Raw genomic sequence first — 26,221 nt, 5'->3', positions numbered from 1 at the left:
CCAACAATACAGAAATAAACAACGATACTGTACTGAGTAGGTATGTGAGTCCTTTCATCTTTCTCACTGTTCTAATCAATCCTCTAAAAATATATTTTCATACCCCCCCCCCACACACACATGATCATAGATGTTTAATCCCCCACACCACATGACATACCCCCCACACACACGCCCTGCATCTCACACCTAACCTCCCGTCATTCCCATTGGCTGTTCCCCTGTCCATCACCTCTCTAGCCCCGCCCACTTCAGCATGCCCCGGTCCCAGCACGCAGACTGATAATGCCGCATTAAAAGCGGATGTGCACACACAACAAGGGACCGTAGCCCGGGAGGATGTTAATGTAATTCCTATGTGTGGGGGACACTACAGCGCCAGGTAACGTTCCATAAACTCTTTTATTGTGCTTTTGTAGTCTGGAATAACTAACAGGTTTTTTTCAGGGTTTGTCAGTGGGATTTAGCGATACGATTAGAAGGTGTAGACTCTATAACCGTAGTTGTAGGTACCTGCTTGCATGACCGTGTCCAATGGTGGTCTGTTAATTACAGTGTGTAACATCTAGTAACAGAATACGCAGGATTCTCACACTTAAGTCGTCATATTCACAGGTAATTCACAATACAGGTATTTAACCTATTATTACGGGTAATTAATATTTTCCAGTTAAATAAATGACATAATATAAAGTGTAATGACGCGAGAATTTTAGTTTTAAACATTATTTATTGGAGTGTTTTGTTTTCATGTTTTTTAGTGTCCTCGTTCGGATTATTCGCCTTGTCAAATAAAATAATAAAATCAAAAACGTATAGGTCTTTAAAACTGTGAACATAAATTACATTATAAAAACTACCCCCCCTCCTCCCCCTCGCTTTTAATGCGGGTGTGTTTGTTATTAGAATGTAATGAAATATGACAGGATTTAAAACATGTGTTATTAAACTTAGTCAGCGTGTAAGGACATGTATCACATTGATATGGCGGTGTGGCGTTTAAGAAATGGTAGTCAGATATTTGGTCTGAAAAGTTGGCACCATCTATATACCTGTGTGGTATATACGGTTAATTACTTTTATTTACACGGATGACCACAGTTTTTATATAGATGATCATAAGATTTTGGAGAGTCAATTTATTTTTCATATCGATGGTCAAATCATTTGTATGTTGGTGGTAATTTTTAAAATCATTTGAATGGTCGGTCTATTATATGGGTGGTTAATTTATTTTTATATTGATTGTTCATTACTAGTTTAACATGTTCTTTAACTGTCTATGTATCTTATTAAATTTAAGTTATAAGTTGAAGATTTCTGTTTCCACTAGGAATAAGACCTTGTTTCCTAGAACTTTGTGACAATCATTTATTTATTTTTTAATATTTTTTTTTATTGGTAAAACTTGAGTCTAGTATAAGCAAATAAAATTATTCTGGATCAATTTACAAAAATATCTGCCAGCAATCTTTTAAAAATAGATCTACATTATCTACAGATATACAGATCTACATTTTTTTTAAACTCAGATATTTCAAGTAGAAATGTGTTGAAGTTGGCTTCAACGTAAAGTTTACGTCTTGAGCTTAATGTAAAATTGGGTTCAAGTTGAGTTCAGTGTTATGAACGGGTTGTTTATGTCCAGCTTAATTGAAGCTAACACGATTTGTTAATTGCCAGGATGCTAATTAACATAACAGCAATAGCAAAAAATCACACCAATTTTAACATGAAACTTTTTAAAAAGGCGTATCATCAATTGTGCATTATTTGATAATTCATTATCAACTCAATAAGTAAAAATCCTATTACTATTATCAAACATTAAAAATTTTATTTGCTGTTTTAAAAATTTTAATTTTCCTTTTGAAACAATTCATTTTAACTATACCATCTAAAGTAATAGATTTGGTTAAGTCATTAATTTTAAGCAAATAGTTTAATTAAAATTATATAAAAAAATCTCGAAATGTAAGCCATTAATTGTAACTTTTTTTTGCAACTGCCAATTTAGAAATAATAAAATGTAAGCTAAGTAAAATTTATTTACTTGTTAAAGTTTTGATTAAAATGGATAATAATTAGCCAAATCTTTAATTAGGCCGGTACGTGTTTTAAGTAGCTGTGTGTTTCAAAATTAAATTAAGTACTTAAAAATCGACCAATATGACATTTGAAAATTAGAAAAGTGTGTGAAAATTCTGGAACCAACCAGCATATAATTGTGTAGTTAGATCTAGTTCTATGTGCTATAATCTTTTAGAACTTGCGCTAAGACAAATATGTAAAATGTAAATAAATTATCCAGCAAGTCTTGAATTTAATCCATTTTAAAACCGAAATAATTTTAAACACACTATTAAAAGAATAAAAAGTCACAATGTTTAAGAAAATTTTGAACAGATAGTATGATACTTTAAAATTAAACAGTTTGTCTTTATGAACAATATTTTAACGTATCGTCTAATAGTTTCAAAATGTAGCAATTAAAAAAAATTAATGTAAAGCTAAATTTTTAAAACCAAGTTTCACAGTACCCAAGAACCTTGTTAAAAACACAAAATAAATATGGTATATGCAGCACGTATAAATCTTAACACAGAAGGAAAGCCAACAAAAACATACGCCAATTACAACGACAAAATACAACAATAATCTAATTTAGAACAATTTGAAGTAACCAACAAAGTAAAATATACACTTTATTAAAGGTGTTTAAAGTTACCAGTATCAAAGATAAACACAATAAATAACCAAAACAACCGCAGTTTTATTAATATTTAATACAATAATTTTGTTACATTTTGAATAAATATTGTAAGTATTAAAAAACGTTTTAGCTGTATAACGATTCAAATGACAATAAATCACGAACATGTAATATTAATATGGGTGTGTTTATATGACCATATTGCAATAGTCGTATGGCTTTAATGTAGAACTACATTAAACAACGTATATTTCTATATAAAGTACACTTATAACCGTCTATAGATATAAAATGTGTCCATGGCTCATGTGCTTACCGTGAGTACACGTTTTGTTGATCGATTGCGTGCAAGGGTTGTCTAAATCACACGTGTAGGGACACATAATCAATCTCACACAGAATAACATTACCCACTCACTAACACGCACACGCCCATGTCGAAACACATATACAGATACGCATACACACACATATACTAAACACCCACACACCCACACTCACGCACGCACATCTCAAAACACATATACAAACACGCACGCACACCAAAAAAAAATACACGCACATGCAAACACACGCATATCTCTAAATACGTATAGAGACACCCGTACACAAACACATATACACATGTCGAAACATCATTCACACAAACACACGCACATACACACACGTGTTGACCTACCATCTGCTCTTGTGTGTATGAGCATGTTCAATGTGTGTAGCTATTGATAAGCCACCAATTACAAAGATTACCTTTACCAAAACCAGCTACTTAGCGCAAGTGAATTTAAGCTTCAACAAATTCTCCTCTTCATACCAGAAATATTTAATCAGAAGACTTGTGTCATATACAGTTGAAATTAGTGATATATGATAAAGCAAACTTTACCACATAATATGATTATAATTATAATTATAATCCAGAAATACGCAATCGTTTAGAGAGCCTTGACACACGCTTCCTAATAATAGCTTTAAATCTACTTTATTTATTTATTTTTAAAATATAATTGATTCGTGCATATCTAATTAATAATTACATGGATAAACAAAGTTGTATTATAAATAACTAACAAGAGTTTAAATGATTAATACGTTTTCTTACAAGATTATTTTTTTTCTGTCGAGGACAGTTTGTTTAAACAGTTATATGGGGTAGAGTTAAAAATAACTTAGATGTATGTTACAGACATAAACTTTACCTAAAGTCTGTATTATATTTATATCAGTAGCGTAGCGAGGGGGGGGAGGGGGGGACATATGTCCCCTGGCGCCGACCTTAGGGGGCGCCAAAATGGGTTGAAAAAATAAATTGAAAGGTTGAGGGGGTGCACATCGAAAGTTTGAGGGGGGGGGGGTGCAAATCGAAAAGTTTGTCCCCGGGCGCCGGGAAGGGTCGCTACGCCTCTGATTTACATCACACTTCTATGTTAATGAAGTCAAGTAGTTTAATTTTAATAATAGTTCGAGTATTGTTCTAGAAAAGTGGTTCTTAACCTTTTTAGAGGTACTGAATCCCACCCGTTTCAAATGCGCATTCGCCAAACCCTTCTTAATAGTTCCATAGTCCGCACTGACAAAAACAAATCTTAAATCATATGAGACTGGTGTGTATCTTGATTTCCGCCGAACCCCTGAAACTGACTCACCGAACCCCTGGGATTCGATTGAACCCAAGTTAAGAACTACTGTTCTAGGCTATAGGAATAGTAGAATGGCAGGCTCTTGTTACTATAAGTATATTTGCTTACAATACCAAGCCGGCTGACAAAATGTATCTTGTTTAGTTACTGTGATGGGAAGGACTTCATTTTTAATCAGGAAACTTGTCTAAACTTTCCATAAAAGGATTGAATCAGTTGAGTTGTGTCACATAGTGACATTTTACACTGACATCATGTGACACATGCAACACGTGACATGCGTGGTTTAAACAAATTGAAACACACACACACACAAACACACACACATACCACACACATACACACGAGTGAGCAGTGTACTCGCTAATGTATGAAACATGCAATTAACTCAACAAATCAGAATAGCTCGCCTACACCCCCTTCCCACCCATTAATCCCGTGTTGCAAGTATATTTAATGCCGCTGATGTTACAGTGGGGATTTATTACAGACATCACTAGTTACCTTTCATAGTCTATGGCAGTTGAGCAAGAAAGTGTATCGTGTTCTCTCTAGCAGCAAACGATTTAACAAAGTTTCACTAAACCCTAGAGAATTCATGTTATCCTTTGAAAACTTAGTCATTGTTGTTGTTCTTACTACTCGGTGATGTTGTTGGTAAAAGACGTCACAATTCTACGGTGTGGTAGTTCAAAACAAAATTTACATTTATACACAGGCATTTATGATTATTTTTAAATTATTACTTATTTTTATACATTCTACAAACATGATTTCTTCTTTAAATTCCGTCTTGTGGTGGGTGGGTGTGGGGGGGGGGGGGGGAGAGATGGTTGGGTTGGACGCGCTTCCGATTAACTACCTGTTAAGGGCTCTGTTCAAAACTGTTGCCTTTACGACATTCAAAAGTTTGAGACTGTGAGCTCAAAGCCACACAAACACACCGATGCTCACTGGGGGAATGTTTTCTTTGGAATCCATTGCTGGGGTCCCTCCCCACTCCCCCCCCCCCCCCCCAATCACCACCCGACTACGCCTCTGATTTTGTGTTACACTGTGTTGGGGTGGGTATAACTATAATGCAACCACAACCAACCTTATAACTGATTTTCTGGATTCTCATGTTTTCAAAGTGTTTGGTATTTAGGACGTTTAACTGAATATATTGCCATCACCGGTTAAGCTTTGATTTTCTTAATTTAACAAAAATATTATATAACAAAACTTTAACAACCGACTTTCTACAATAGCTTGTGAGTTATATGATTTATTTAAAATGCCGCAAATATTTTAATCACCGAATTAAATTTAGTCTATTCATATGAAGAAATACATAAAATAATATAGCACTTATACAACGGGTGAGGGACTGGGTCCAAAATGACAAGTTTGTCTTACAAGAATCTCGGTCTTTGTTACAGAGGCGTAGCGATGGGGGGGGGGGGGAGGGGGGCAGGGGGGTACATATGTCCCCGGACGCCGACCTTAGGGGGCACCAAAATGTGTTGCAAAAACAAATTAAAATGTCATTTTAGCTGCATTTTTGCACTACAATTAATTTGAGAGAGGGGGGGGGGTGCAAATCAAAGTTTGAGGGGGTGCAAATCGAAAGTTTAAGGGAGGGGGTGCAAATTGAAAATTTGCTCCCGAGGGGGCGCCAAATTGAAAGTTTGTCCCCGGGCGCCGGGAAGGGTAGCTACGCCTCTGCTTTGTTATCACAGTTTTCTCGATTTATATCGTTTAGTTTTAATACTCGGTTTATCACAAGGTTACAGCTTCCTAGTTTATTTTCTTATTTCATACGATATATATATATATATATATATATATATATATATATATATATATATATATATATATATATATATATATATATTTATAATAGTTTCGATCATAAACTAAAACTATGGCAAATTAAAACGGTATAAAATTCAAGCATTATCAAATACAGAACAGATTAAATTTTAAACATAACTTTTATTGCAAGTTAATGCAATTTTTTAGCGCAATTTCCATTCTGGAAAATTGCGTTTATTAACCCGTCATTTCTGGATGGATGGATGGATGGATGGATGAATGTGTGTCCGCAGCTTTAAGTCGTATCTCCTCCTCAACGAAGCAATATCGATGACTAGTTCCAAAAGCAATTATGTTAAGCAAGTTACGAGGATGAACATAGGCCATAAAAATTCCGGGTTTCTTTCATGGATTTCCCAGAAAAGCCAAAAAATCTCGAAAAAAAGCAGTTTTTGGCCCATATCTCGGCAACCAGAATCTTAGCGACTTGAAACATGTACCAATCGATTCCTGTCATAATTTAGAACAATATTGCCGAAGAAAGTTTTTAAAAATATTCTCTCGTTCGGTCACAAATTTTAAAATTACATAAACACCTACAAACCGATTGTTCTTCTAGCTTGAACGCACCCCAACATTATACGTCAGAGCTATTTTTAGATAACATAAGGAAATTGCGCACAAATGTCACTAGACTTTTTAGCGCAATTTCCATTCTGGAGAATTGCGTTTATTAACCCGTCATTTCTGGATGTATGAATGAATGGATGGATGGATGGATGGATGGATGTGTGTCCGCAGCTTTAAGTCGTATCTCCTCCTCAACGAAGCAATATCGATGACTAGTTCCAAAAGCAATTATGTAAAGCAAGTTACGAGGATGAACATAGGCCATAAAAATTCCGGGTTTCTTTCATGTATTTCCCGGAAAAGCCAAAAAACCTCGACAAAATGCAGTTTTTGGCCCATATCTCGGCAACCAGACCATTTAGCGACTTGAAACATGTACCAATCGATTCCTGCCATAATTTAGAACAATATTGCCGAAGAAAGTTTTCAAAAATATCCTTTCGTTCGGTCACAAAATTTTTTTTGAATTAATTAAAATTTGGACCGAATTAGTAGGCATTTTATGCAACCACACCACACGCGTCATCACGTTCAATAGCTGCGCCATCACGTTCAATGGCTGCGACGTCACGTTCGGTAGCTGGGCGCGCAATGGTTTTTAGTCATGTTACTCTATTGTAAATAAAACATGTAAAATACTGATTTTTTTTAAAATAAAAAACGTTTTAATAACTAACCAATGGTTTTACTAACCCTGCTCTTGATTTACGCTACGACAGAGCTATTTTTAGATAACACAAGGAAATTGCGCTAAAATTGTCACTAGACTTTTTTAAATTACTTGTTTAATTAACTTGTTTTATATTGCAAATAGAAAAAAAACTAGTGGTTTATTTTTTCACAGCTGTTTCAATAATTTTTAAAGAATATGACTATTGATAAGTATTAAAAAATCAAGTGATCGGTTTTATTTTAAATTTTATGAAGAGTTTAAACTGATTTTTTCCGTTATTGTTTTAAAGCCTGTTATTTATTTAGATGAAGTCCTTTTGGTGAATAATAGTTTTGTTTTATTTGTTTACTATCATTATATTTACATTAATTTTAAGTTTCCTGTTACTGTTTTGGTCTACATCATGTTTTTCTGTATTATTAAACTGATAAGACTATATTAACAGTTAATGTTGACGTTCAGTTGAATTTTTCAATGTTTGGTAATTGCTTAATAGGTTCATCACAAAGAACAAATATTCTCTTGCCATGGTTTATTAGATTATCTGTGTGAAATGTATGACGATTGCACGTAACTTTGTGAAAATTGGAACTTATTTAAAGTTGACAATTTGAACTTTGGTGATCATTGCGTTCAATTATTTTTTTTTAATGTGAAAATATAATTTTAGACCTTGATGATTTCATTGTTGCGACATTGTGCATTTTTTTTTGCACGACAACAATGAGAATCGACGACGAATGCATCTATATTGCTTCTTGTCATAGATTGATGTCACGCCCACACAACTTTTGTTTACAAAATGTATGCCAGATACTTTTTAAAGCTAAGCTAGCTCAGACAGATATAAATTTGTGACGTAGTACTTCCGGTTTGACACTATGTCAGTGTAAAAGTTATTTCAGCTTGGTACAGTTTCCTGTGGGTATTAAAACTTGGGTGTGGGTAGAATTGTTAGTAGGGTTGGTGGGTTCTACCATTATTTAAAGATAGGGTTGCGTGATTGTACCATTTTGTTAGGCAATGTAGCAAGGTTCTACCGATTTGGAACATAGGGACGCAAAGTTGTACAATTTTGATTTGGGTACTATTTTTTTAAAGATAAAGGTGCGAGGTTTTACCATTTTATGAGATAATGGAGCAAGGTTGTTCCATTTTGTAGACGGGGTTACAAATGTGACGTGATGAATTTATTATGTGACAGTAATTAGCAACAGTCGTACAGGAAGATTGGTCGTATTTTGCAACAAATATAAGCGGTCCTTATTTTAAGGCTCACATTATACTTGGAAAAATAGTTCTTTAAATAACTAACTGAAATCTAAGTCAAGTGTATCAAAGCGTAACCGATTATATCACGCTCCGGGACGCAACCAAATCTGTCTATCGTACTCGGTTTTGAGCGATTCCTCCAAGTTGGGTCCACGACATTCCGGGTGTTTCTGCTTCACTGACAACTTTTCAAATGGTCAAATGGCCTACTTAATCATTTTCATTTTTGTGCCCAAAACACATGGGGCCGTCACAGAAAGCTCCCTCCACTTTTGTCGGTCACCGACAATTCTCCTGGCAGTCCCCCCATGACAGTCCTGCCTCTGCCAGCTGCTTCCCGGCAGTCCCCCATGACAGTCCTGCCTCTGTCAGCTGCTTCCTGGCAGTCCCCCATGACAGTCATGCCTCTGCCAGCTGCTTCCTGGCAGTCCCCCATGACAGTCCTGCCTCTGCCAGCTGCTTCCTGGCAGTCCCCCATGACAGTCATGCCTCTGTCAGCTGCTTCCTGGCAGTCCCCCATGACAGTCCTGCCTCTGCCAGCTGCTTCCTGGCAGTCCCCCATGACAGTCCTGCCTCTGCCAGCTGCTTCCTGGCAGTCCCCCATGACAGTCATGCCTCTGTCAGCTGCTACCTGGCAGTCCCCCATGACAGTCCTGCCTCTGCCAGCTGCTTCCTGGCAGTCCCCCATGACAGTCCTGCCTCTGTCAGCTGCTACCTGGCAGTCCCCCATGACAGTCCTGCCTCTGCCAGCTGCTTCCTGGCAGTCCCCCATGACAGTCCTGCCTCTGCTTCCTGGCAGTCCCCCATGACAGTCCTGCCTCTGCCAGCTGCTTCCCCGCTGTGCGCCTCCATGTCTCCCTTGGCCTACCTACTTTCCTCTTTCCTTAAGGATTCCAATCTAGTGCCTGTCTGGTGACGATGCCAATTGGTTTACACAAGGTGTGTCCAATCCATGCCCATTTACGCTTTTTTGTTTCTCTGGTTTTGCCTAGTTTTCCGGGCCACCTGGAGTTCGATACACGACACAGGCACCCGTTAATGAAAGTCTGAAGTTTGTTGTTATGAGTTTTGTTACTCTCCACGTTCCAGAACCATAGAAGAGAACAGTTTTCTGTTAAACCGTCGTCATTTGTAAAGCATGAACGTCCAGGTTGTGCTAAGGGTGTTGAATATGTACCTGGCCTTATTGATACGGCTTTTGATGTCCTCATCATGATTGCTTACTAAACTTCCTAGGCATATGAAGTGATTCACCTCCAAAATAGTCATTTTCTTGTATCCTGTTTGTTGTTAACTTTCATAGTCTTCACCTCTTTTTTTAACCTCTGATTTTTAAGCCTGTCTCGAGTTTAATAAATAAGAAAGTATTAAAAATTCCCGAAATTTACTTATACAACGTCACGTTGTATAGGGCGTTGTAGAAAATGCGGTAGAATATGCAATGCTTGGACTACATATGTCGACTGATAGGATAATATATTTAACTTTATATTAAATAGGCTACATTTTGGCCAATGTGGATATGAGTTAGATGTTGAATAGCGTCTCAAACGATATAGCTTTGCAAGCTAGACCTGGACCATCCAGCTTACAATATCTGTTCCTGTATTAAATTGAAATACCACATGAAAATGTGATCAAAGCTATATAAAGGCACTAGCTGCATCCCGTGCTCCGCCACGGTAAATCTTTTTTAAATGTACCAACTTGGGAACAGGAAAAAACTAAACACAACACAAACGAACGCAAAAAAAACACAAACGAAAAAACAAACACAACACTCATAACATAAACACAATTTAAATGCAATCATAAAGGCATATTGCTCACAGTCTAGCCCGTAGCGCCAAATCGCGCCCTTTCCGGTGATTTGCACCCCTTTCAAACTTTCGATTTGCACCCCTGTCCCCCCCCCCCCGCCCTAAAACTTTCGATTTCCACCACCCCCCCCCCCTCGCAAATTTTTTCCAACCCACTTTGGCGCCCCCTAAGGTTGGCACCCGGGGACATATGCCCCCCCCCCCCCCTCGCTACGCCTCTCCTATAAAACCCTTAGATTGTCCGCAAACCGAAAGATAGAATAATAATTAGTAAACAGTATAATAATAGGCAGTATTTAAAATATCCGTGTTTTACCTATAATATTTCACTTTATCCATTCACGCATTTTTTCCCAGTACTTTAAATTTTAAAAATTTACAATAGTTTCATAACTAAAACCATTGCGCACCGAATGAACGTGATGATGCGTCTATAATAGTGCTTAATAGTTGATTAAAAATTATAAGTAGTAAACATTACATTCAGTGAATAAAATAAATAAAAAATAGCCTTTTATCAATCAATGCTAATTATAATATTCCAACAATAATGTACTTTTACACTTCTGCATAATTTGCATTCACATTTTGCTAATTATATTATTCCAACAATTATTCCGTCTTGCAGATTTTGTATTCACATTTTTAGCGTGAGTTCAATTTATTTTTAAAATACCTCCCTTGGCAAAATTACTAAACAGTTTAATTAGATTTTTCTAACCTACAGCTATTATGTTATTAAAATGTATCCACTTTCTCTAGGAATATTAACGAAAACAATATTTGACATTGATCCTTTTAATATGTTTTAGCAATGTGCATGTATTTAATATTCTCTTTACGTGGCAATTATAAAATAGCTCTATGCCGCTATATAAACAAACCCTACTCTAATACTTATAATAAGACACTGCGGTGCACTGAAAAGCACAGCGTGGTGCGCAGTTTACTTTTATAGTCCCAAAATCTATAGCGATGACGGACGGAAGGAAGGACACGCTCAGCCCGCTTATATTATAGATATTATTTTCATCACATTTATAAGTTAACATAAAAAATGTGCATTTAGTATATGAAAAAATAAATGCCCATGTAGTATACTACAAAATAAACGAAGTGTCTACTCGGAATAAGATTTTTCGGCAAAAGATAGTTCTGCGCATGCGCAGTGACCTATGGCTAGGGTTAGGGCTAGAATGAGGGTTAGGGGTAGGATTAGAGATAGGGTTAGGGATAGGATTAGGGCTAGGGTTAGGGATAGGATTAGGGCTAGGGTTAGGGTTAGGATTAGGGCTAGGGTTAGGGATAGGATTAGGGATAGGGTTAAGGATAGGATTAGGGTTGGTATTAGGGTTCTGCGGTTGTAAACACACGCATGCGCAGTACCATCGAAAACATCGCCGCTAAGGCAAGTCGTAGTTTCTCTCCATTGCGCATGCGTATCGCATGCGTATCTTATTCCGACTAGAATCGGCCCAAAATAAATGTCCATGAAGTAAACTACAAAATAAATATCCATTTAGTATACGATGTCAATTTAGGAGATAACATTGTAGATGTCCATTCTGTAGACGACAAGATGTGGTGACTGGTGTAGATGTGGTGACTGGTGTAGATGTGGTGACTGGTGTAGATGTGGTGACTGGTGTAGATGTGGTGACTGGTGTAGATGTGGTGATTGGTGTAGATGTGGTGACTGGTGTAGATGTGGTGACTGGTGTAGATGTGGTGGCTGGGTAGATGTGGTGACTGGTGTAGATGTGGTGACTGGTGTAGATGTGGTGATTGGTGTAGATGTGGTGACTGGTGTAGATGTGGTGACTGGTGTAGATGTGGTGGCTGGGTAGATGTGGTGACTGGTGTAGATGTGGTGACTGGTGTAGATGTGGTGACTGGTGTAGATGTGGTGACTGGTGTAGATGTGGTGACTGGTGTAGATGTGGTGACTGGTGTAGATGTGGTGACTGGTGTAGATGTGGTGACTGGTGTGGTGTAGATGTGGTGACTGGTGTAGATGTGGTGAATGTGGTAGATGTGGTGAATGTGGTAGATGTTTTGACTGATGTAGATGTGGTGAGTTGTGTACATGTGGTGACTGGTGTGGTGTAGATGTGGTGACTGGTGTAGATGTGGTGACTGGTGTAGATGTGGTGACTGGTATAGATGTGGTGACTGGTATAGATGTGGTGACTGGTGTAGATGTGGTGACTGGTGTGGTGTAGATGTGGTGACTGGTGTAGATGTGGTGACTAGATGTGGTGACTGGTGTAGATGTGGTGACTGGTGTAGATGTGGTGACTGGTGTAGATGTGGTGACTGGTGTAGATGTGACGACTGGTGTAGATATGGTCACTGTGTCACATGTAATGACTGTCCTAGAGGTTACGAGAGAGTAGGCTACCGACATGGAGAATGTCTCTGTCTTTGATACCCGCCTTAATGAGCAACACGCCGACAGACCACAGCAGAACGACAGACAAGACATGCAGACACAGACAACGTGTTTCTGTAGGCAGACAATAGCCATCACGTCACGTGACAGATGCCGGATGACAGACGGGGTCGGCATGTCGTCTGTCCTTGTTTGGTGCAGCAAACGAAACACCCGCGATGGGTTCTCGCTTGACAGACGAGGTCGGTGCACGTCGTCCGCGCGAGGTCTGTCTGTATGTCTGTCTGTATGTTTGTCTGTGTTTCTGTGTCGCGTGTGTGAGATCAATGTCTGTGTCTCATGGCTAAGACCAATATCTGTGTCTCCAGACTAAGACCAACATCTGTGTCTCCTGGCTAAGACAAATATCTATGTCTCCTGTGTGTCATCTGTATTAATCCAAGAGGTGAATATGCTCTGAGTATATCTACCAATACACAATTTTGAAACATCATAATACGTTATTTTTACTTTTTTTTAGTAACAACTTTAAACATTAGATTCAGAGGCGTAGCGACGGGGGGGGGGGGACATGTGTCCCCGGGCGGCGACCTTAGGGGGCGCCGAAATGGGTTACAAAAACAAATTGAAAGTTTGACGGGGGGGGGGGGGGTGCAAATCGAAAGTTTGAGGTGGGGGAAGGGTGAAAATTGAAAGTTTGTCCCCGGGCGCCGGGAAGGGTCGCTACGCCTCTGATTAGATTTACCATATTTTGAAACAGATTAAAACATTACATTTACCTGATTTTGAAACACCTAAAACATTGGAACATCTTAAAACATTAGATTTACCTCTGTGTTAAAACACATCTACCAGACACCAACTGCCAACTGTCGTTACACGCCCTGCAGTAGAGTTAACAGGGATATTCGAGGTCACACGTGCGCTGTGTGAATTTCCAAGTCATACACGTGTTTAGTACAGACGTGTGTTTTAATGGTCTCACTTGTGTTGTAATTGTCTCACGTGTGTTGTAATGGTCTCACGTGTGTTGTAATGGTCTCACGTGTGTTGTAATGGTCTCTGTGTTGTAATGGTCTCACGTGTGTTGTAATGGTCTCATGTGTGTTGTAATGGTCTCATGTGTGTTGTAATGGTCTCAATTGTAATGGTCTCACATGTGTTGTAATGGTCTCATGTGTGTTGTAATGGTCTCTGTGTTGTAATGGTCTCACCTGTGTTCTAATGGTCTCACGTGTGTTGTAATGGTCTCAATTGTAATGGTCTCACGTGTGTTGTAATGGTCTCTGTGTTGTAATGGTCTCTGTGTTGTAATGGTCTCTGTGTTGTAATGGTCTCTGTGTTGTAATGGTCTCACATGTGTTGTAATGGTCTCATGTGTGTTGTAATGGTCTCTGTGTTGTAGTGGTCTCTGTGTTGTAATGGTCTCACGTGTGTTGTAATGGTCTCACGTGTGTTGTAGTGGTTTCACGTGTTGTAATGGTCTCATGTGTGTTGTAATGGTCTCACGTGTGTTGTGGGTGAGTTCATGTTACTCACGTGTTACCTCAGTAACTTCTTCTCTCGCTTTCAAGCAGTGTTTTAAAACGAAAGTTATACGCATGTGAACTGTTCACATCCCTGAAAAAATTGTCACCACTAAAACTTAACCCAACTCCTACAATCTCCCAAATCCCGAATAGTAAAACCTTGTGTTTTCCTTTCTTGTTTTAGAAAAACAGACTACCCCCCCCCACACCCCTCCCTTCCTGGTAAATAACATAAATGCCCAACATCCCCGCATGTATGAAATACGAAAAGCTACTTTGAAAATACCTACCCCCCCCCCCCCCACACACACACCCACCCTTCTCCAGTCAAGTTCCTAAAGCCTCTACCGGTCAGAAACAATCTGCTTCCGGTACAAAGGCCCACGTCTGAGATTCCTTGAGACTCGCAGACGTCTCAAGACCTTGAACAAGACGCTGATTACGTCTGGCATTTGTTAATGAAATATTTTTTTGTGAATTCACTACAATCCTGTATCTGATCACGTTTGTTTATTTTTCTAAGTTTACAATTAACGAAGTTTGAAGTATCTTCACACATACACAAATCAAGTTTGTTTGTTTTTTCTTTATTTTTTCGACTTAGACGCCGGAGAGAACGTCTTATATTTGGCGATAGATTATCTAATCACGCATGCGCATGTCGCGATAGCCAGGCTTTTCGCACAGGTTTCACACCGTGTCATGGCCTGCTGATACCACGTGACATTTTTACCTCCCCCCACGGTCGGTACGTCTAATCCCCCCGGTCCCGAGAGTATGCGTTCCACAATTCATCCACCCCTGACACCCCCCTCACAGTTATCACCCAGCTTTCAACACACCCTCCCCCACCACACACAACACCCCATACATTCGGGTATTTTTTTTTTCATATTTACTGATGAAAATCCTCTCTCCCATCCTGCCCGGCGTCCGTCTACTCCACCGAACCTTCCACCCCTCCACCGAACCTTCCACCCCTGTTTTTAATGAGCGCCTCCACTCGAGTCCCTATTTTTAAACCCTCGCCACGTGGCTCGCATCACGATGACACTGAGGCAACTCGGAACTCTCCTCCGCGGGTCGGTGAGGAAACACCGGGTATAAAAATGTCGCCTCTTTCAAGCGCGGGCCATGAGTGGCCCACCCACCTTCATGGCTCACCCATTAGCAAATTGAATTTTTTTTTTTCAATTACAAACAAGCTCTCAGCCTGGAAGTAGCGACTGCACATGCGCGAGTTCGAGCACATGTTAACATTTTAACCGACCTCTTCAATTTATAAACACCTTTTCATTTTTAGTTTGATGTGCACTAAAAAAAGGTAAATGTGCCCTACCTATCAAAGTCCACCTGGATCTATACTAGATCACCCAACTAGTTCGCGTGCGGTCAGCGCTTCTCTGACGAAAATCTAAATTCTAAACTTCATTTCCAATACTGATGTGATATTCATATAAATTCCGTACTTATCTAAAGTTTGCCTACATTGTAAGAATTCAAAACGTCTTAGCATCTAGCTTTTACTTTTTCTATCTGTAAACTATAAAGGCCAGTTTTTAAAATAAAAAGGTAGTTTAAGAATTATTTATTATGCATAGTTCTTAAAGTATGCGGTTTTTTTAATTTACTGGGAACTGTTTTGTAAACGTGAACCCGGATCTGAAAACGCCACATTTGCACCGTGTTTTATTTACTTCTCTCTGTGTTTATTGTATAAATGTGAAGTGTTTGTTGTGAAGTCAATAGAAACTATAAAAATGAGAATTCGAACCAGTAACACTTTGTTTGTATCCATCCGCTCTTCCACGCCGCCAGCCAGAGCTTCTAAAAATAGACACAGTTAAATTTTTATCAATCGTTAGACAATAAACATCACTTAATGTTTAAATTACTTTCGTGTAATAAGGATTCAATATTTGCAAAAAAAATACAGCAAGCGGCAGACAACGGTATCGAGTATAAATATCATTAATGTTGGTTCAAAAATAAATATGGATAAAAAATAAATATGGATTCTTCTTCTTCGTTCTTAATTGTATTCATGTTGGATGATTTAAACGAGTCCAAATTTGTGTATGAACTGGACTGTGGTCTCCATATCCGCGGGTGCCTCATCCAGTTTTTCCTTGAGTGGGGTGTATAGGGGCCAGTGTTTGGATCGCGTCTGGTTGTATAAGGACGTGCTCTGTATTCTCCGGGGCCTTGCCACATGGGAAAATTTCGCCTGACCCAACTTTTAGTTTTTTATACAAGTGTAATTTCAGTCTGTTGTGACCTGTTCTGAGTCTGAAAATAATTTGTTGCGTGTTAATTTGTAAAAATCCGTTGACTTTTTGTAGTTTAGATGCGTTACACACCCCATTTGTGATTGTCTGATTGTTATGATTCTTTTGATTTCTTTTGGATGTAGCGAGATTTTTTTTTTTTTTTCTTTCCCCCAATTTTCGCCAGCTGGTCCTTAATCTGGATTCTACACCATACCATCTTCTTTAAACAGCTTCAGGTACTTAAACAAATTGATGCTGTGTTGTTTGTTTTTTTTACTCTACATTATTTAATACTACTTCATAAACTCAACAATGATTGCCATCATTAGGGGTCGTCGAGGTCGAGTCGGAAAAGCTCATGGTTGCTAAACCGAAAAGTCTCGAGTTCGAACCCTCGTTTCTCCGGTAGATGAGGCTCGACTGCTGAGGACACTCTTCTAGGAGAGACAACTCCAAAATCAAATAACTGCTGCATTGTAGTTTGTACTTGCTTGGACAAAGCTATGTGTTGCGTAAAAATATTTAATAAATCGTCTGCAATTAAGTGTGTATTTTGTTTTTCGCTTTAAAATATACCTGTATGTATCGGGTGTTGGTACCCGTGAAGTATAAACGTTATTTCTTTTTAAATTTCAGATAATTATCACGTTTTATTGCGACTTTGTGGCGACAAACTAAATATGATTTTACGTGATTAAAGAAACTTAAAATGTAACGATTATCTACACTCTACACCGATCAGCGTCAAATAAAAATACAATTTTCTTTTTCTAAAATAAATATTTATTGTAGATTTTCCAAACCATACAGTGAAAGGCCCAAATTGTGTTCAGTAACAGCTGGTATTAAGAATAAGGAGAACCAAATGTGTGTTTTTTTCACGAAACAAATCTAAAGAATCTTGTTCCCTCTAGCTTGAAAATCACTCGAAAAGGACTAGAAACGTTACGTCAGGTGTTCGTAAATTCACGCGTAAATGGCAAACATTCTTTGGGATTTTTTGTTTCATTTGTTACAATTACATTTTAATTAAACTATGTAGCTTAACCACGTGTACACTGTACACCTGAGAAAGTAGAAGATCCCATCCCAGTTTTAGGATATTAGAATTTAAAAAATATTATTATATATTTACTTTTTCCTTTCTTCGGTTATAACCTAGGTACAAAGATTTTACAATGCCGTGGAATTCTTTCATCATGGCATGTATTGTAAACGAGCAAGTAAAATATATGTTTGTATATATCTGATATACATTAAAGCTTATATAATGACTAGCGAACACAAATTCATCAAGATTGCAAAACATTAACCTCATATTATAAACAGTGAACAATTCGTACATAATAAAAACAAGAACATAAAACATGTATAAAAACTATATAATTTCACACATGTAGAAGTTTTTATAAAGAATGAAATGTTTAAAATGATTTGTTACGTTACATAGAATTGTAGATATGTTAAGTGATTTATGACAAAATAGATTCAATATTAAATTTAAATAAATGTATTTTCAAAATGTATACTCAAATAGTTATCATAAACATGCCGACATTTGAAAAAAAAAATAAAATAAAATAAAAAATAAACCTCTACCACATTTTAGCAAACATCGCTTGTTCTACTTTAAATGCTGAAATAAAAAAAATTGGTTTAATTTCTTACCTTTAGTATATTTAAAACGCTTAATTATGTTAAAAAGATTTAGTACAAGCGTTTTATCCTCTAGGCGAATGTGGGGTGGGAAAGAGAGAGAGAAAAAAATATAGTCTACTTTAAGCACTAAGAAGTATGTCTCCGCCATGGGCTAAAACACTAAGAAGTATGTCCACAAAACCGACTAAAGCACTAAGAAGTAAGTTTATCAACCAACTAAAGCACTCAGAAGTATGTCTCCGCCATTACTAAAGCACTAAGAAGTAAGTTTATCAGCCGTCAAAAGCACTCAGAAGTATGTCTCTGCCATTGACCAAAGCACTCAGAGGTATGTCCACATAGCCGACTAAAACACTCAGAAGTAAGTCTACATCGTTGCCTAAACAAGACCAGCCAACATTATGAAACCAGAACCCTCTTACACCCAGAATGTTAAAATCTGAATGCACATTCCACTCTCGTGTCCTTTGAAATATCATACGATAGGATCTTGGGACGGCATTGTTGGTGGTAGAGAGCTGGACTGCTGGCTCAAAGGTTTAGAGTTCAGTTCTCTGTCGGGACTTGTGATTGCAGACGTCCATGAGTCCACTCAGCGCTAATGGGTACCCGACACTTGCGTTAGTGAAAATATAGGTGGCTGAGCATAGTGCTGATAACACCATCCGTGGTCAAGAATTTGATAAAGTCTACTTCATCCGCCCTATGAATTGTTGGGTCTCAATGCGTAATTTTATTTTTATTTTTATTTTATTGGGTCGTATCTTCCTAAAACCCACGTTAATTCGTGTTACTGTTCTTACGCAGGCGATAGTTTTCAAAAGAAAACTTCGTAAATAGAAAACATGGATGTTTGAAAATACTGATGCCCGATAGTAGACTCTTCCAAAAATAGGTGACTTAGGTTGTAAGTAGTATTGTAATCTCGACTAGTTTTGTGGTTAGAAATTAGGGTTAGGCGTAAGGTAGGACTAGGGTTGGGGTTTAGTGTTAAGGATAGGGTTAGCATTGACATTAGCAAGTTATGTGTGTACTTTAGTTACCAAACAGTAACCTAACACCCCTTTTTTAAGACGATTCTACTATCGGACAATGGGGTAAAAAAATCGCACGAAAAAATTAATTTAAAGAATCAGATACTTGGCAAGTACAACTAAAAACGTTGGTTTAGAAAGAAAAGAATCCTAATATAGTGCATAGAGTGCATGCTCTATGTTGCTGAAACTAATCGATGGTCTGAAAAAAATCGATCGGCCACTGTTGGTGGTATTAAAACACGATTGATCGTGATGTCATATGTCTTGTGATGTTAGCTTTGCTAAGTTTGACATAAAAGAATTGTTAATATTGTGTTAAGGAAGCGACATTAAACTAAACTTAAAGGAAAATACAGAAACGTGTTCATGGAAAAAGTGTTGGGGGAGTAGAGTGGAGGAAGTAAAGAAAATAACTTGGTGGGGGGGGGGGTGGGGGGACTAATATTTGATAATATGTATTAAGTTCCTTGTGTATTAAAGAAGTTACTTACCTGTTTACAGGTACATACTTAAGGAGCTAGCTTACTACTTTAGGTAGTAAAATAAAATCGTATTGTGTGTATGTAAATATACCATGTCCATTGTATGTAGTGAAATAACATCTGTGTGTATATTAGTGACTATATCATGTGGTTAAATAACTATAGTTTGTTGACAAATAATACTACATGGTGCATGTTGATGACACTGGTATTAAAGCTAGCGTCGTTATTCTAACACTGGCCCTAACAATAACTCGGATCGAACCATAACAAACTAATTCCCAGAGGCGTAGCTACCCATTCCGGCGCCCGGGGTGAACTATCAATTTTGCGCTCCCCTCCCGCTCATTTATGTATGTAGTTATTCAAGTTGGTGAAAAATCGCCCCCCCCCCAGTTTGCTAGGTTGGTGGCGTTTCTTACAAGTCACCAGAGGCGTAGCGAGGGGGGGGGGGCGAGGGGTGCGGACCGCACCGGGTGACACCATTAAGTGCCGCACCGGGTGACATCCGACCTCGCTACGCCTCTGCAAGTCACTATCCCGTAAATGTTTGTATGTATTATAACACAGTTTATGTCGAAAACAGTTATATTATTGTGTAAAGCCATGTAGCCGTTTACTTTCTCAACCTTTGACTGTATAATCCCAGTTTCAAATAAGCATTTTAATATTTTTTTTTCTACCCTTTTTGGCCCCCCTTATGGTTGGCGCCCGGGACGGCCGCCCCACCAGCCCTCCCCTTGCTACGCCACTGCTAATTCCTGAAATAAATAAAAAAGGCGTTTTTCTATTCTATAATCGAAATGGTCTTTTTTTCGGCGCTTGTTTATACTAACAAATATATGCCAATGATTGCTATACTTGCACTCTAAATTACTTTACATCTCATTGCATTACATTGTTGACCTTAAGAAAAAAAAATCTTAGATTGTATTCTGTCATTGTTATTTTTTTTTCTTTAAAAATACTTTTAAAACCGCTAATTTTGTTTGGGTTCCGAAGACATTGCTTAAAAGATTTGGCTCCCATCAATGTTTGTCAAGTCACCCTATTCAACAACGCGGCAATGACCAATCAACAGCAATGTTGTTTTTCTAGAAAACAAAGAACGGATTTGGCTGAGATGTGTTCACCCGCGTTTGTTGTCAAAGGATTTGCATTGTCGGCGAATTATTTGATCAAATACTTTCTTTTTTTTTTAAATGATGGTAAATTTAATTTTAAGGTTAAATTTGACAATTTAAACCACGACGGGAAGTCTTACAGTATAGTATCTAGTAGTGCAGTTGCCCTTTCTAGATCTGTCGCCATTTTAGATGTGGGGTAATATCGATTAGATGTTTTTTAGATATTTTTTTTCTGTTACTTACATAGACAGTAAGATTGAAGGAGGGGTCCATAAAGTTTGTCATATTTCAAGTAAACATCGAGTGTATCATCTATAGCATCAACATCAAAGGTCAGATAGGATTATTAAGATCATCTCATTTTTTCAAAGATTAGTTTATTACTTAGGGCTGATCGGAATAATAGAAATATGTGTCATAATTGTCTAATTTTATCATGTTTAGTTTTGTTAGTAGGTTGGTCGTGATTTGATTTATTGATGTGGTACAAGTTTTTTTAGTAGGTTGATCGTGATTTGATTTAGTGGTGTGGGGACATGTTTTGTTGGTAGGTTGGTCGTGATTTATTAGGTGGGGCTGGTTGTTTTAGCAGCTTGGTAGCGAATTGATCTGGTGGTGTTGGAGGAGAGATTAAATAACTTGTATGAGTCAACTCAGCTTTAAGAGGTACCTATAAAAAATTAGAAATACAAAACTCAGCTAACCATACACCGTTATCAAATCACAAGCAATGGCGTCGCTCGGTCGGGTGTCACCCGGTGCGACACCTCATGGTGTCACCCCCCCCCCCTTATTTTTCTCTGTAAATTTTTCTGTTGGTGTCCCCCCCCCCCCCCCACCCCATACCCCACCCCCCGGGTAAAATCTTTAAAGTGTTCACATCTAATACTAATGATGTTTTTCTATAGGCTGTTGTTAATACAGCTGGGTGTAGCATTGTTTTCTCTATAGTTTGCATGTTTACGTCATGGTGTCAACCACCCCCTCCCTCGTCTGGATCGTAATTATGTACTTAAAATATTTTTAGCTCTAATTAACTATTCATTGAACTGGCAAAATACACATTTATTCTATAAATCTCGCAATGTTTTCTGTCTTGGTGTCACCCCATTCTCGGTGCGGTCCATCCCCCTGGCGACGCCTCTGATTACAAGGCAACCGGACAATTCCATGCATTGTCACATATGTAAGACGTATGGTTTTGTTACCAACAGGTATCACATCGACTCAGAAATCTTAGACTTTGGATAGTTGATGTTGGTTTACTATCAGCATGTCACTTTAAATGGCTGACTTTGTCTCGTCCACACGAACCACACAGAAGGCTTACCACACAGTAACCACACAAACACATTCCGTGACACACACCGAATACACACACACATTCCACACCACACACCAACCACACCATACAGTTCAATACACAGTAACAACACACAGTTGACCACAAATCAACCACACCCACACACAGTCCACCAAACTATAGCAACACAAAAACCTCACAGTTAGCCATGCATTAGCCACACACAAATTACCACACTAACCACACGCAAATCACCATACTAACCACATACAAATCACCACATTAACCACATATAAATCACCACACTAACCACATACGAATCACTATACTAACCGCATACAAATCACTACATACAACTACATACAAATCACTACATACAACTACATTCAAATCACTGCACTAACCACATACAAATCACCACATGAACCACATACAAATCACCATACTAACCACATACAAATCACTACATACAACTACATACAAATCACTACACTAACCATATTCAAATCGTCTCATATAACCACATACAAATCACTACATTAACAACATACAAATCACCACTCTAACCACATACAAATCACTACAACAACCACATATAAATCCCCACATTCTTATCATCGCTGATATCACATATTGATCCCCCACCCACCCCGCCACTCCCCCCCCTCCCCACCCACCACCCCCTATTCTTTGACTTAAAACAAAACATGCGCCATATGTTAACGAACAGAAACCAACAAATACACGAGCTTCCTCTTTCAATTACCTATGCCATCAAACTAAATTGACAACCTCTCCTGCCCTACCCCCACCCCCACCCCACAACCCCCCACCCATCATTACATACCTTTTTTTCTAGGCTAGCCTAGCATTGACGCGGGACAGTGTGGGTCGTTAACGTCTTGCCCGACCCCTCCAACACACACAGCTCGCCACATAAACGCCACACCCAAAGACAAAAAAAAGACTTGACGGTTATATGGACACGCAGGAGACATACACACGGACGAAATGTAGACGGAAGTCAATAATACCCTTCTTTTCTTCTTTTTTTTTTATTTTTATTTCATTAAAAAAAAACTGCACTGAAATTCTATAGCCCTCTTCACAAAATTAGTAGTTAATTAAAACTTACCTCCCTGGAATTAAAAATGCAAATCGAGTTCATCATCACACTAATAATACCCATTGACAAGAAAGAAAATATACGAAGAATAAAATTGAATTACCTCCCCTTAAAATTATCTCCCATTCACCCTGTTCACAGCGACAAAGAATTAACTGGTTTTAAGTGATTAAAATAATTCATAAAGGATGCGCGTAATTAATGATCACCTGACTGTAGGCTAATGCACTCACCTGTTGCCGCTACGCTTGAGAGGGCTTGTCAGGGTCTGTAACTCGTGTGCCTACATTTCCTTTTTATTGTCAGTTTCAATACCTGTATACAGTTTGTTGCTTAGTTCAATTCCACATTACGGCCTTCATTTTTGACTTTACAATTACCGAATATAGTTACTGGTTAGTTCTGCTCAACATTATACATTTTTCTCTTTACAACTACTGAATATAGTTGTTGGTTAGTTAATTATTCAAGATTGTAAAATTTGTTTCTTTAATATGCCTGATTATAGTTTGTTAGTTATTTCAATTCAAAATGGTACATTTTGGTCTTTATAAAACCTGAATAATATTTTTGATTGTTAAATTCCAAATTATTTGTTTCTTTATAATACATGAACATATGTTTTTGGTTAGTTTAATCCCACTTTATATACTTGTATCAATGTAATACCTGAATATATTTTTGATAGCTTAATTCCTCATACTTAAATATTGAATAATAGAATATATTTAACCACAGTCGGCTATAATACCAGACTATATTTTTGTGTTAGCCAGCTACAATGACTTGACTTAGTCCTCTGCTCCTTATGGAACATAGAGCCTCCATCCATAATGCCCATATCCTTCCATTTAATCCTATCCCCGGCTATTAATTTTGCAGTCTCCCAAGACATCCCTGTTGGCTTCAGTTCTTCGAGAAGACTCCGCCTCCAGGTCTATCTTGGGCTTTCTGTTAAAATACCAGACTTAATATTTTTTCTTGGCCAGCAGTTTTACCGAAACATATATATTTTGTTGATGTGCTTGCATTCATGATGTGTTTTTTTAATAGGCAACAATACCTATTTATTTATTTCAGGGTTTTACTTGAATTTTTCTGTATAATTTTGGAAACAAAATGTCTTAGATACTACCTATAAGCGTATCTTTTTCACCTAGTTTTGAGTGTATTGGGTTTCACTTTTACTGTTGAACTTTAAGATTCTTATTTCTAGTTTTGATCGTATTCAGTCTCAACCGTTTGATATGTATTTAATCGATTTCTTCTTGTCTTTCAGTTGACACAAGAGGCGTAAGATGGTCAGGTTTTTGGCTTGAGTGAGTACAGGAAGACACGCCCCTTATACCAGACACGCCCCACTGCAACCAGACACGCCCCTTTTGATCCAGACACGCCCATTCAGACCAGACACGCCCACTGGAAGCAGTCAGCCAGGGATATACACCAGCGCACGTGAATGGTGTTCTTGTGAGCTGACGTCATTCTAGTGGTGTTGTAGTGGTGCTCTTGTGTATGCTGGAGTGCGATTATTGTACAACCACAATAATCTTCTATACCCACGTTCTATATAGATAACGCTGTACGATAATGTGGTAGAAGTTAAAATAAACAACGTGATGTAGTGGATTAATCTTAACTAATTGTTAATCTTATGAAAATTATAACAATTTACACTATTGGAGAATTTTGTGAAATTTAAAATTACTTTTCTTTAAAATATTTTAACGTAGCCTATAATTATCTGCATCAACATTGTATTAACATTGTGTTTTCTAAATGAAATGGTATTAAAAACTGTAATTAGTATTTAATAATTCTACATCAGAAAGTTTAAAATTTCCTGGAATTAAGGATTAAATCGCCACAACACTGCACCAGTTCTCTGTATTTCCTTGAAGTGTTCCCAAACTGGCGAGCATGAACCCCTACACCTTTCGGGGCTGGCACCTGCCCTCGGCCTACTCCGAATCAACCAACTGTGACCGAAACTACCCCAGCATGTACCCGCCGTCCTGGTCGGCCAGCTACTTCACCCCACCCTCCGTCTACCCGTTCCAGACTGACACGGGCGCCGGCAAACCTTCCAACACCCCCGACTGGAAGATCAACCCCATGTCAACCTCCGACAGCCCGTCCGTACCCCGAGACGCACCCCTCATGAAGTCCGGGTACGAAGGCCTGCTGTACAAGAGCGCATCCGGAAACCCCCGGTCTGAGTACGACAGCTGCACGCGCGATGACCCCTCAAGGTCGTGCTGCGCCATTTCGTGCACGTGCAATAACCACCAGAGACTCAATGTGCTGGACAATTCCTGGAGGAATTCTGAGATGTCCCCGAACCTGGACTTTAACAAAACACCCAGCATTTCCCCCTACCAGACGCTCTGTCAGAGGGGTGAGTACCCGTTTCTAGGTTCGTCCGGCTAATCTCATTTCTTCATAGGGCACTGTTGGGTTAGCCGTACCACGTCACGGTTGAACGGATATATGTAGGGTTAAATCCAGACATTGTTACTGGTCTTTTGATAGTTCTTGAGCTTTAATAAGGGGATTCGTTCCTTTACTTACAAAACTTAGTGGCGATATATTCTAAACGTGTGTCTTATACGGCTAATTCCTCAACGCCTTTTAGTTACATTAAAGATATATATATATATATATATATATATATATATATATATATATATATATATATATATATATATATATATATATATATATATATATATATATATATATAATAAACAC

General features: G+C 38.2%; 1 protein-coding gene across 1 annotated transcript; it reads left to right on the top strand.

Moving 5' to 3' along the window:
• Positions 1-300: 300 nt before the first annotated feature.
• LOC131928857 (uncharacterized) lies at positions 301-25,900 on the top strand. Its single transcript, XM_059285002.1, has 2 exons — positions 301-382; positions 24,750-25,900. The coding sequence occupies exon 2, from the start codon at positions 25,391-25,393 to the stop codon at positions 25,898-25,900; it is 510 nt and encodes a 169-aa protein (XP_059140985.1). The 5' UTR covers positions 301-382; positions 24,750-25,390.
• Positions 25,901-26,221: the final 321 nt, after the last annotated feature.

Source organism: Physella acuta, unplaced genomic scaffold (assembly GCF_028476545.2).
Source record: "Physella acuta isolate Inbredline_101_S28 unplaced genomic scaffold, ASM2847654v3 ptg001557l, whole genome shotgun sequence".
Taxonomy (NCBI): domain Eukaryota; kingdom Metazoa; phylum Mollusca; class Gastropoda; family Physidae; genus Physella; species Physella acuta.
Note: the sequence above shows the minus strand (reverse complement) of the source record. Positions and strands in the feature narration are given on the sequence as shown.